At 30.9% G+C, this 13,287-nt stretch overlaps 3 protein-coding genes across 9 annotated transcripts in view; 1 reads left to right on the top strand and 2 right to left on the bottom strand.

The window, feature by feature from the left end:
- Positions 1-2,103, top strand: part of LOC141459608 (organic cation transporter protein-like) — a 34,639-nt gene extending 32,536 nt beyond the window's left edge. For 4 of the 6 annotated variants that reach the window (XM_074138858.1, XM_074138872.1, XM_074138848.1 and 1 more), the window contains exons 11-13: positions 101-227; positions 325-436; positions 758-2,103. In XM_074138858.1, the coding sequence (XP_073994959.1) occupies positions 101-227; positions 325-359 (162 nt within the window). In that variant the 3' untranslated portion in view covers positions 360-436; positions 758-2,103. Of the gene's footprint in view, positions 1-100; positions 228-324; positions 446-757 lie in introns of all 6 variants that reach the window. The other 2 variants (XM_074138883.1, XM_074138875.1) reach the window with 2 other exon arrangements.
- LOC141448369 (uncharacterized) lies at positions 4-10,817 on the bottom strand. The gene is made up of 3 exons (XM_074116714.1): positions 4,965-10,817; positions 3,512-3,609; positions 4-939 (listed from the first exon to the last, which is right to left on the bottom strand). The coding sequence occupies exons 1-3, from the start codon at positions 6,061-6,063 to the stop codon at positions 820-822; spliced, it is 1,317 nt and encodes a 438-aa protein (XP_073972815.1). The 5' UTR covers positions 6,064-10,817; the 3' UTR covers positions 4-819.
- Positions 3,561-12,256, bottom strand: Coq3 (ubiquinone biosynthesis protein COQ3, mitochondrial). Of its 2 annotated transcripts, none has more exons than XM_074138958.1 (7): positions 12,092-12,256; positions 11,843-11,983; positions 11,649-11,775; positions 11,268-11,510; positions 11,027-11,186; positions 10,832-10,950; positions 3,561-3,609 (listed from the first exon to the last, which is right to left on the bottom strand). In XM_074138958.1, exons 1-6 carry the CDS (start codon positions 12,121-12,123, stop codon positions 10,838-10,840), a joined length of 816 nt encoding a protein of 271 aa, XP_073995059.1. In that variant the 5' UTR covers positions 12,124-12,256; the 3' UTR covers positions 3,561-3,609; positions 10,832-10,837. The 2 variants fall into 2 exon arrangements, with proteins under 2 accessions (XP_073995059.1, XP_073995055.1); XM_074138954.1 differs by having other exon boundaries at positions 10,832-10,953.
- Between the last annotated feature and the right edge of the window lie 1,031 nt (positions 12,257-13,287).

A 13,287-nucleotide genomic window follows, 5' to 3' on the forward strand; every position in this document is an offset into this window, starting at 1 on the left:
CTGTACTCGTTCACAAAATCACATGTTTATTCAGAACATAAAAAAGTCCTTTTTTATTACACACTTTTTTTTTTAAAGTAAAATGTGAAATTAATTTTAGGCATTCTACGTCGAACCTTCTCTGATATTTGGGGCAGCAGCTTTGACTGCCGGAATTTTAGGACTCCATTTTCCAGAAACATTACATCAATCACTTCCTGATACAGTAGCAGAAGCTGAAAACATAGGTAATTTACATTTAATGTGTGTACTAATCAAGTTTGATATTAATCTCTTTCATATTAGCTAATAGAATTAATAAGAACCAATAATATTCAATTATAGGAATGAAAAAGAACTCAAAAGAAAACACTGCTTAGCCTGATATTTAACAAGATGTGCAACTAATTTATTAGGAAGGTTTTTTCAAAAAAAACTTCTAAAGGAAACAAGTAAGGTAACAGAAGTAAATAAAACATTTTTTTATATCTAGATTGTATAAATTTTTCTTGCAATTTGTAAAAAAATTACATGTAAAGCTTCATTAATGAATGAATTAACAAAAAACAACTTTTACATTATTAACATAAATGTTCTTCTAAAGAAGCATATTCTCTAGATCATATTGTTTTAGACTATAACATATTGAAGACAGAGAAAATATTTATCTATTAAGAAAATTAAAGATTCAGTCTTTTTTTTTTTTGGTAGGTTTAAATTATGGTTAGGGAAAACAAAATGATAATAATAGTTACTCAAATAACAATTACTATTTTAGGTTTAATTTACACGAAGATACTTTCTTGAAGGCATAAACTAACTTCTCAATACTGTAAAATACTAGGAGAAACATTCCACATTATACCACCAATCACAAACTAGAAAGTCCTGATTGAATAAAGTTCCATTTGGACATAACATTGGCTCACCCACACCATAGTCAACGCAGATGTAGAAGATCTACAAGAAAATGTACATATTAAAAACAAATGTTCTGGGTAATTATTAGAACAATGAAAAGTCATAAATGTTAGTAAATATTAAAATTATATTTGTTTAATGTATTTTAAAGATTACTCAAAGAGTTATTTAATATTATAATAAAATGAATGTAGACTGAATAAACAGCAAAATTCCTAAATAAGTATAAGGTATACTGTAATTATTAACAGTCAATAGGATACCATTAACTTAGGTGATCGCTAAGGGAGAATTAACAATGAAATGTATAAATAAAATAGAAGGTTGCCAAAAACAAAAAAACGTTAACAAAAGACTGTGAAATAAAGTGTATAGTGTTTAGAAGATAGGATAATTGTGAGTTATAAATGTCAAAGATACTGTCCTCTTCATTGAGTAAAAATAGCTTATTTTTCGGACATTGAAGCAAATAAATGTTATCGGATGCTCAAAGAATTATCGCAATTAGGTGTGGAAAATGTGAAGTGCAAGGAAAAATGGTTTATTACTGCCTAGAAGTAGCAAAAAGGGATCTATGAATATATACGTTCCATTGTAAATAGATGCCAAAAAAGAAAAAAAAGATGAGTAACCTTGGGTGTGTGTTTACACGGTTGTACAAAAAACAAAATGTATTTTCTATCAAATTAATTATCCATTTCATAATGATGTTTTTCTTAAGCTAAGTTTACTATTACTGATATTATTTTAAAACAAAATAACTAGCAGAATCTCTCTCCTTATTTTCAAATTCCTATACACAGATTTTTAGTTTTTTTTCCTGCTTTCAAAAATTTATTTACTAGGTTAATATTTAGAAAATTTGTTGCATTCGGAATATTCTGTTTTGTCAATATTCTATTTTCTGGGAACCATAACAATCATTTATGATTAGAAAATTTAATATTTATGCTCTAACTGAGAGTTTCTTCCCAATCTTTTTGAACATTCAGGAGTTTTTAAAATGCCTATTTTTAGGCATGCACCATTATTTATTAGTGTAATTGTATAGCTAAAATAATTTTTCACAAAAGTAATTTCTAAAGATATTTATTTAAAAAGTAAAAGTAAAACATGTAAAAAGTAATTATTTATTTTATTGCCTAGAATAAGTTTTAAGCCAAATAATACTAGCAAATAAAAACACAGTTGATTTTAATTGAATTATTTTTCCACTTTATTTCCATTTAAGAAGGAATTTTTCATCAAAAGAAGGAATAAAAAGAATTAAAATTTACAGAAATTATTCAATTTCACCACTCGTCTACAAACTACAATTCTTCTCAAACGCGTCCCACGGGTCGACAATAGTTATTTATTTAACAAGTGTGGAAAGTAGTACTTTTCCTCACGCGAGGCAGGGTTTGCACGCACGAGCGAGCGAAGCGAGGAGAGTGCAGGTGCAAATTGCCGAGTGTGAGGAAAATACTTGACACTCGAGTTAAATATGATATTTTTTCTGCAACCATTAGATTTATTAACTAAAAAAATTAAAAATTTCATTCTTACAGTCTACAAAAAGTAATTTATTTATTATAAACATTTATTGTTATATTACAATTATTTACATTACTTACGTATTTACATTACTTATTACATTTTCTGCTGTTTCTTTTATTGATGGAGGAGTGTTTTCTAAACAGGAATCACTAGAATCCATTTTAAATTTCTATAAGGTAACACTATAACCTTTTTAACTGTTATCATTAAAAATATCTAATTATTTATTAAAGTATTATTTTTATTTCAATATTCCTTTCAATTTTTATTTTATTTTTTAATATTCGTTTTTTAATTATTTAGTTACGTTAAATAAGCTTATTAAAGTTTTACAGAAAATATTTATGTTAATAACAAAACTTCTTATATCAAGGAAGCACAATAAAGTTTTTCCACACACTAGTGAGGAAAGTGACACTAATGGGAATTTTCCCCCTCTAGTGTGGGAAGTTGGGCATTACACAGCTGATTTTAATTGAGTAATGAGAACTTCCCTACATGGTTGCAGAAAAAATAACTTTAATTTTAATTATTATTTCACTATTTCTTAAATAATGTATTGCACAGTTATAATTGTATCACTCTGGGCGAACACTTTCTATCGAATCTTATCTAACGAATCACAAGTAGCTGTTGAGGGAGGTAATAGGGCCAAACATGCAAGGAAAACTCGGAACTTGATTCCATCACTCGATAGCTTTTGACAAGCAGCGTTCACGTTTGCACGAATTAATTTAATTATTTCATAAAATGTGAAAATAAAATGTAACTAAGGAAAAATTTCCAACTAAAAACCAGATTTACAATTTAGAGCTTAAAATATTATAATTTAGCGATCTAATTTAAATAGAAATTAAATAAAAAAGAAACTTTACTTAAAGAAAGTAGAATAAATATGATACGCTGAATGGTTGAATGAGTTATGTAAATTACTTAATGAATTTCACGATTTAATTTCAATCACTTTCAAGTCAAGAAAGGTGAAAAGACGAGAAAAAAATATTTAAAAATAAAATTCATACCAAAGAAAGAACAAAGTGTACATTTTAAAGCTGAAAATAACTGTGAATACCTGGCAGCCAGATGAAGTATCAGCAACATAACCCATCTTATCTTTGCAAATTTTATGAGAATTTCTAATCAGCGGATAGCTTTGAGTAATTGGTTCTTCTGAAAAATGAAATTAAAAAATGTTTCAATTACCTTATATATGTATATTATTTTTTAAATTTTGGTATAAAACAAAAAAATCACTATTTACAAATCAACTCTCTAAATAAATCCAAACCCAAGTTCATGTTCCTTTTTACTTTCTGTTATGCCTAGTACGAGGTGTCATTATGTCAAATTTTTGGTATCGAATTTTCGCCAGTAATACAAATTTTAAGGCCTTCGAGTCAGAAAGTTCTTGATTTGTGTTTCTAAAAAAAAAAAAAATGTCTTCTGTGTGTAAAGTAAAGTAATCGCCTATTTTTTCAGGCGGGGTTTAACGTCCATCTACCGATTACGCGTGTCGTGAACGGTGCAAAAGCATTTACTGTTATTTTATTTTTGTCTAACAAATAAAGAACAGCCATACACGCGATTCGAACTGAGTATCTCCCACTTACAAATCCGCGTTCGTGACCATTACACTAACACCCGTCCCTTTCTGTTATGTATATGTGTTGGTATGAGTATACTAAGTTCACTGAAGACCAGAAGTGAAAAATCTCAGCAAGCATAATATTATATTTTGTGTAGGATACCACCATGGCAAGCGACCCCTAAGCATTAGAACCCAACGAATAATGAAACAAGATTTCATTTAGAGTTTTATTCCTTCTGAAAAAGCAGATTAGCCAATCATGAAATATGAATGAATTTAATTATAAAATATATATATTTTCTTTATCATATCAAAATTTATAGATAAATAGTAAGTGATTATTTAATTTACCGAAACTGAAGTTATTATTTTGATAAAATACAAAAAATTAATAACTAATTGTAGGGGAGCGTGAAAATGAAAAGTAATATCTGTTATTTTCCTTCAAACACTAACGTTTCAATCGCACAACTGAAATGTGTTTTAACTGGATATCTAATTTTTAATTCCTCTAGCTGCTGGTCAGAAATTTAGTGAATGTGTAAAATTTTCATTATTGCGCTACCAAAAATAAAAATTTTGATACACATTCTTCTAGATCAAAAAAAGTGATTTGTTGAAAATAGTTTTTAGAGCAAGTGTAAGAATGATAATGAGCTCAAAGTCGAAAAAAGGCAGCTCACATTAACATTTCGTCTGGTACCGAACAGATCAAAGGTAAACTTATCGTACTTACTATAATTAAAAAATAACCTTCACAAATAAATAGACAATATATAACTCTTAAATAAATAAATAAAATGAATCTTGCTGAGTTTAGTAAAAGGAAGAGAGTACGAAGATCAGAAGAGGTTAGTCATTATTGAGAGTATTTTCTTAATAACTGAGTATACGAAACAACTACATGAAAATACGGGAGATTAATTTAAAATTTATTTTTTGGAAAAGGAAATTTTCAAGCTTCCACCTATATTAAAACCAAATATTGACTCACCAGACACTGGTTCATTTTTATAGTTTCTCCAATAATCACCAGTTTCAGCAGTGGCTAAGTTAGAAATTAAAGAAATCTGATTATACGGAAAATTCTTTTCAGCAATCGCATTTGAATTTTCTACAATATGGAAATGCTTTAACATTTCTATTCCTTTTTCAGAAGTTGTTACTTTCATACCCATAGAGGCTACATCATTGGCTAGTAGATTAAAGTTGTTATCGCTTTCATTTGAAAAATCTTGCTTTGGTGTAATAGTTGATGTGAAGTCATTATCCTGTACATCTGAAATAACACTTACACTCGCGTTCACTATGTTATTTTCTGTTGTAGTATTGAAATATTGATCACTATAATTTAATGAATTGGTTAATGGTTTTATCACTGGAAGAATACTCATAGTCAATTCAATATTTTCAGTTGAAGTAGGCAATGCTGAGATATTAGAATAATAGCTTTCAGTAGTATACGCTTCAGAACTGGTCTGCCAATGAATGTTTCGAACAGAACTGTCATCATTAGTGTCTTCGTAAGGCGGAAGAAGGAACGCGGCTGGAGGTACAATATAATGAGAAAACATATTTATGCCATCACTAGATTTTACATCACCCTTTCTTTTTGTTGTAATGTTCCTAGATACAAGTACTTTTTTCCTTAAATTTTGTTGAATTTGATTTTTATTTGGATACATGATTTTAGGATATGTTTCAAAAGGTGGGAGTAAAATTGTAGCCGGTCTCATAGCTTGAACTCTAGTGCTGTGACGATGTCTTTCTCTTTTATAATTCCTTGATCTGCCTGCATATTGTCTTCCAATCTTATGCCTTTTCGGAAGTCTTGACGATGATTCAGATAAACGATCTTGAATATGATGTTTCCCTAATTTAGTTTCATTAGTGACATGAACTATGAATATTGCTTTGTTAGTTTGATTTGAAGAAAGTGTGGATGAGCTACTATCACTATAAGTTAACACGATCACATTTGAAATCATCACTTCCAAAACGAAGCAACAAAAAAGTGGCACACTTGGATTATTCATTTTTTTTTTTAAATCACTATTTTGAACTAATAAACACTACACCTTCTCTTTGGACACCACCTTAGAATACTAAAACATTGCGGCCGATTTCTTAAAAAAATTTACACATAATAATGGCTACAGAGATGAAGCAAGACTGACGTACAATAAAGTACTCTCTACAAAAGAAACATCTGATGATGAGATAGTATGGAATGTGGGTTAAGGCTGATACTAAATGAAGAAACAAATTCCTATAAAATTTTTACTGAAAAAGAGGAAGCAAGTAATTAGGCATTAAACCGAAAGGGTTTGAAGAGTTTGTTCTTTTTAAATCGTTGAATTAATGAATTACTTATTTAATATTAATAATTAAATAAAGCGAAAGAGTAGGATGAGTGACCGATGATCAATTGGCTAAAGAGGGAGTGTGGGAGAACTGCAGCCTGTAGGATGTCAAGCATGAAGCCCATCCATTGTTTAAGTTAGTTTCACAACGTAAGAACAAACAGTACTAGGTTACTATAATCTGCTGCTTACACAAATTTCATAGATTAAAAAAAAACTATCAAAAAATGAATAATTAAAAAAATAAGGTATTATCTTATTATGTAGTAGAAATTCTTTTAATATTTGGACTTGGAAACTATTATATTAATTAAAAAATTAAAAGATTTAGCCTTTAATAATTTAAAAACAGGAAAAAAAAACATTTCGAGAAGTTAGCAGTTACACATTTGAGTGTACCAATTCAAAATTCTTCGTCAATAAAATGAAAAAAATCTGATAAAAATTTCACAAGACCTTCTCGTACATCAATCATTGATGTTCTTGCATTTTTATTTACTTCAAACTTCTTTTCTTTTCTTTTTTAATTAGTTGGCTTCAATGTAGATTTACTAACAAAAATATTTTTGAGGGAAACGCGATATCCTAGCTGCATGTACCCAATCGACTTTCTAAATATTACCACAATTTTCTTCAAATTTAGAATTCAACTAAACGACTTTTTATGAATCAGGTCTAGTAAATGTTGTTGACTTCAACATTTTTCATGTTCGCAGCAAAATCATGAAATTGTTGAATTGATCCATAACGGAAATACCATCTTAAAAACCCATTTAAATCAATATTCTCGTAGAAAAAAAGCACAGTGATAGACAGACTTAACAAAAACTTTAGTTTAAATAAAACTGTTTTTTTTGGGGGGGGGGGGTCTACAAAAATTACAGACAAGCCGTTTTTTTTTTTTTAATTGTTGTTTCGGTACAGTCGCACTAATTATATTCTAAAAACTTGAAATTTTGGTTAGACGTTTCGTACGCATAACTGTATGCCCATTTGAATAGAGCATCGCCCCTTTCTAAGAATCCCGCTTATAAAATAAAGTCTTCACGAGAAATAACCCACATAAACGTAGTAGACCTACATGTATAAGGTGTGCACATAATTTTCAGAAAATCGTTGCGAGCCTATTCGAAAACAAATTGCTAAATGCTGCAGAACCTATTCTGTAAAGGGGCGCTTCTGATCCATTTTTTTTTTTTTTTAATTTAGAATTTCACTTACACATTCAATTATTTTTAATACTATAAATGAGAGGAAGAGGAATACCTGACCCTTTAGAGGAAAGCCTGCCATAAATTTTCTCCCTTATATAAATATTGCGGCGAAAATGTTTAAGTCAAAATTAAAGAAGTACAAAGGAGCCATTATATTCCAAGCTGTAGAGTAAGCAGGATGTAGATCGGCAGCAACATAGTTGATAATATATTAGCACTCACAAATGATGTCAAGGGTTTCGAAAGAATGTTTCTGTCGATTATAAAGCAGTATTTCACTCAGTTGCCACACCCTTCAAAATTTATCAGGGGAGAAGCGAATTGCATAGAGGTATTAAAATATCGCTGTGGGAAGTGCGAAACCTTTTTTGGAGATAGTGGAAAGGTATAAAGAATTTGTTCAAAAATGTTCTCAATAACTTGTTATTAGACGCAAAATTAACATATTAGCTTTCGCCAATACAGCCAGCATTGTCTAGGTGCTTATCACTAGAATATCACTCACTCTCCATTCTTACTTATAAATACATTCGCTTCTCACATTCATCCCTCTACTATATACAACTATTTACATAAACTACAGCTAATGGATGGATCAGTACTCTATATTCCTGCCATCCTTATAGCTTAACCGAAATTAAAATCACGTAATCCTTCTCTAATCATTTTCTTCCATTCATTCTAATCGGCTATAACTTTTAAATACATTCATATTTCTATGCTAGCTCTGCTGTAGATTTAAGCACATAGATGTTGGTGGAGAATATTTTGTCTTCGTAGCGAAATGGTGCATCTAAATACCTGTATATGTCGTCAAACATTCGTTTCCTTTCTACTACATCACGGGGACATATCATTATTATATGTTTGAAATCCTCCTCCTCATGGCAATCTACGCAAAGAGGAGACGACCTCTATATTACTTAATTTGCCAAAAACCTGTTAAAACTATGTATCAGGTTTTTTTTTTCTCCACCAAGAAATATGGAATTCCCAACTGAACTTTCTATGACAGCAGATGGTATGGTTTGAATGCCCTCATGCTCTACAAGTTACTGCCACCAAACCACCATCGCAAACATTAATCAAAATTTTATAAACGAACGAGGAAATTCATAACATCATCTTGGATGACATTCCTAAGTTTTACTTATTATTCTATGGCACCTCCAAAAAGATATTAATACCTTGAACACGTTCTGAGATTTGTCATTTGAATTCGCAGTCAAGAACTACTTCTAGCACCATCACGATTAGCTTAAATGTACAGAAATTCCATTACCCTAGGAAGCGTTAATCCGCCGATTATCTTCTTGTGAGTAAATAACATCACCAGAGAGTCTAGGGTTAACTGAAAGTCCTTAACTCAATAACCAACTTTTCTTAAGATGAAAGCAGTGCATTAAATTTAAAATAGATTCAGTCAGAACCCCATCTCTAACATATGATCATCAACGTACAACCTTTCACGTGAAATATCGATGTATTAATCCTTCCAAATACACTTAACTCAGTTCATCCAACATAACACATAAAAGCTTCCGGGCCAAGGTTTACCCTTGTCGGTTGTTCAACTACAGTAATTGTGTAGAGTTCTCGATGCTGGAGAATAAACTGACAAGCTGGTCATTTCTTTGTCAAACTTCTATTTTATAGAACTTGTGTGAAGCTGATACGAGTGTGGGCTTATAACTAGCGTGACGGTATCAACCACACAAGTACAGAATAGTGTGGAGGACCTAAAGTGTGCATTGTGAAGAGGATGAGAACACTCCACTTCGGTATTCCCCTACGATGGGAAGGATAGCTACAAACTTAGCTTAAAGTACCTTTCAGAGAGAAAGGCTACAGAAGAAGATAGTATGTAGAAACTTTTTTAATTAGATCAATAATTTAGGTTACCAAATGATCCTTATTTACATACAAAATTGCCCCCACATAGTATCTCCAGTACTTATGTAAGAACAAGAACTACTCGGTGTTATATTGTTGTGATGTCCCTTGAAGTCAAATAGTCGTTCTCGATAATACCAAATCTGCAAATATGGGGAACGCTGAAGTAACAGATTTTCGAGTACTTTTCCTAGAATCGGCATTAAGAGATTGGTCCATAGGAAAAAGGAAAATGAGCAGATTTATTATGTTTTGGGATCATTTTGACCAAAGTATACTTTCATGACAACGGAAAGTAGGTAATAAGAATGTCAGAGCTTATACATAAGTAAGGGAAGTGATATATGTAAGAGAAGTAGCAGAATTTCGGAAATGATGAGATCATCCGGAGACGTTTTGGAAGGAAGTTTCTTAATTATGTTGGATGTCTGAATATAAACAAACTTTTGGTGGTAGTGAGAAAGAAAAATGAAGGCCTAGTTTAGAGTTCAACTTCTTTAACGTAGGTCGTCTGTCCATATCTACGTGAGAGAATGGAAAAATGTGCCTCGTGTTGAGCAGAGTGTAACTTCGCTCTCGTCTGATTTTGCCCAAGTGCATTTCGTATTAATTGCATTGCTGCACATAAGGTTTAAGACTTGTAACTCCAAAAATTCTTCCTTATATTTTTTTTTAAAGTCAACTCAAAAATATAATTGATAATAAAGAAAACTAAAGTAAAAAACTATAAAACTGTGAAATTTACAATAAATAAAGAAAATAAATTGACAAACAAGAGCACCTATTCAACTAAGTCGACCTGTAAACCTCGAAACTGAGAGATGAGATTGATGTAGATAATGGCATCAGAATAATTACATTTAAATATATATATATTTAAAAGTAATCTACGTTCACCTTTTTACGCAAATATCAAAACTTGAGGGGGGCAATCTAGAATATAGCGGAATCTATTGCGATCTAAAAATTCTATTTGGTAAGGCTTAAGTTCATAATAACATAATTCACTCAAAACGAATGCACTAGTAGGATGTTAGTTCACCTGGTATTTGATCATGTTTAGGGGAGTTATTATAAAATTTCATTTTAAATAAATTACAGAAAAATAACTATTAAAAAAGTCATTATGTTGGAAAGATGCCTAAATAGATAAATAATCATCCTTTTTTTATTGCACAATATGACGATACTTTGAGTATTCCTGTGACGAGAATTTCGATAAGAACTTTTTTACTTCAACTTCTCTAACTAAAGTGTTCGTTTTTTAAAATCTTCAAACATAAGGCACTAAGTTCAGATATCCTAAAAACAGATGAATAAAATACAAATTTTACCTGAAATTATGTTCGTTTGACTGCATGAGCAGCGAAACAAACAGTCTTTTGAGGAATCCAGCACCAAACATTTCTGAACGGAATGTAGAGCATTCCATTAATTTGTAAGACCTTACAACCTGCTACAAAAAGAAAAAATTGTCTCTCACTAGAATAGCTAAAGAAACTGTTACTTTTATAAATAACTGTACATACTAGTTTTGAGATAATTTTTAAGTTCATCAGGAGTAATTAATTTAGTCCATTCATGAGTTCCTCTTGGCACGATATTTAATATGTTCTCCACACAAAAAATTGCTGTGAACCATGCCAAGTTCGTTCTATTTAGTGTTGTTATAAACACCGAACCTCCTGGCTGAAAAAGTTTAAAATACTGATGTTTATTTTAATGGGCCACAAATGCCTAGAAAGTATGTGCTAATTTAAACTAAATAACCTTCAAAGTATCAATGCAGTGCTGTAAAAATAGTTCTTTTAATGAAATATGTTCGATAACTTCAGATAAAATAAGAACATCGTATGTTTCTTTATGTGTTGCGGAATGTTCTTCTATGGTTGTGTTGACAAATTTCAGCTTAATGTCAGGTTTAAAGTTTGTAGTGAGATGATTATTGGCTATTTCTATCAACTCTGAGCTAGCATCAAGACCAATAACATCACCTCCCAATCTTGCCAAAGGCTAAAAAAGTTAACAAATTATAAATTAAAATTTATGGAGACAAACTCAATGCTTTAATGCTACAAATGTAAACTACTTTCAGTAACTTGTTGAAATATTCTGAGCTCTTACAAAAAATAGTCAGTTTAAGATTCTTACAACTGATAATATTCCACCTCCGCACCCTACATCCAATATTTTAAAATCCTTTAAGTAGTTTGCTTTTTCACAGTCTGTTTCGGATATCTTATTCACATTCATTAAGCCAGTACGTATGAACTGTATCCTGTAAATACTTCTATTAAGCCAAATGTACTTTTTGCAACAGGAGAAGAAATATTTGTAAAACTTACCTTAGATCATTCATTGCATGTAATGCTTTCATTGGACCGTTCTTTTTATCCCACCATTCTTTGGCGAACTGATTGTGATGTTTTATTTCTCCAGCATCTACTGTACTACTAGAATATCTGACAGCTATAGCATTCATGCACCTATAACAAAACCATTATTGAAATGCTTAATTGTATATACACTCACGCTATAAAACTCTGTTGAAATTGAAGATTTGACGCCGAGGAAAATTCATTCCAAATGGTTACCTTAAATAAAATTTATGTGATTTCGAAAACATATCAATGGTTTTCAATTTATATAGTGAATTTATACGTTCCTGTTTACTACCAAGACCACCAATGATGACAATTTGTTACCATCACTAAATGTAAACAAACATGGCTTCTTGTTTCTGGACAATAATTCCCTACTCCAAACTAATGTATTACTCATATCGAATACATACATATCGATAGGTTGATACTTTTTATCCAAGTAATCTGTTTGATTAGTGAAATCGATTGTTTGGCCGTTATATTTACCATAAAAATCTGCGGATTGGTGAAGGTTCAAAAAAGGGAAAAATAAGTCATTATTCAATCTGATGATTAGGACTCCTTTTATTTAGCCATGACTGTAGTAATTCATTCTATTTTATTTAATACTCTGATGGCAATTAATATCAGCCAGCATCCATTACAAGCTAAGTTCTATCCCAGTTGGCATTATTAAAGAAATATACGAGTAGGTATACTGGTTATTAAATATATGTACATATGTATAAAGTTTCTCAAGAATGCTGAGCAATTTACTGCAACCACTTAAAAACATTCCTCACACTTCGATATCTTAATAAAAACTATTCCACTATTTTGTTCATAAAAGAAACTATTCCACTGTTCTGTTCATAAAAAAAAACTATTAAACTGTTCTGTTCTGATGTATATTCATTTTAATATATCTTGTCAGATAACCACTAATACATGTGAATACTATATACATACATACGAGAACAAAGAATGTTCACTCAAGTAAAGAACAATTCATTACTTTATACGTTCTGTGGTTGAAACGTATATTTGCGGAGAACTTAAGGTTATCACTTATTTCGTTATGAATAGAAATGTTTTTTCTAATTTCTGTTTCCTTCCCTGCTAGCTTCAAACAATTTTAATCGACCTCTGGCTTGAAAGTAAGCGTATTCTTTAACACTCAGTCAAAAAATACTTGTACTCTTGAAAATGTGGTTAGGTCCGCAGTGAAGGATAATATCTTAGATTTTATCCCTCGTGGCATGCGTCTATTATATCGCAATCCGGTTTCGGAAATTCATCCATCATCAGAGATAGATTATTAGTTAGGTTGCCTCAGCAAGTGCAGTGTACAACGGAAACCTGAGTGAAGTCGAAGTCACCAAACCAATTTGATTAATCTACATCTGATAATGGATGGAAGTCTGAAA

Source organism: Rhodnius prolixus, unplaced genomic scaffold (genome assembly GCF_049639745.1).
Source record: "Rhodnius prolixus isolate KJV_2025 unplaced genomic scaffold, Rpr scaffold_1, whole genome shotgun sequence".
Taxonomy (NCBI): Eukaryota; Metazoa; Arthropoda; class Insecta; order Hemiptera; family Reduviidae; genus Rhodnius; species Rhodnius prolixus.

Excerpts from the sequence above, each read along its gene's own strand:
- Coq3 (XM_074138954.1), bottom strand. The coding sequence starts at position 12,123 with ATGTTTTCGAAATCACATAAATTTTATTTAAG. Across the intron at positions 11,511-11,648 it reads GAGGTGGAATATTATCAGTT|CCTTTGGCAAGATTGGGAGG; the intron begins GTAAGAATCTTA and ends TAACTTTTTTAG. Across the intron at positions 10,954-11,026 it reads TAAAAATTATCTCAAAACTA|CAGGTTGTAAGGTCTTACAA; the intron begins GTATGTACAGTT and ends TTCTTTTTGTAG.
- LOC141448369 (XM_074116714.1), bottom strand. The coding sequence starts at position 6,063 with ATGAATAATCCAAGTGTGCCACTTTTTTGTTGCTTCGTTTTGGAAGTG. Across the intron at positions 3,610-4,964 it reads GAAAATTTCCTTTTCCAAAA|AAGAACCAATTACTCAAAGC; the intron begins AATAAATTTTAA and ends TTCATTTTTCAG. Across the intron at positions 940-3,511 it reads ATACTTCATCTGGCTGCCAG|ATCTTCTACATCTGCGTTGA; the intron begins GTATTCACAGTT and ends ATTTTCTTGTAG.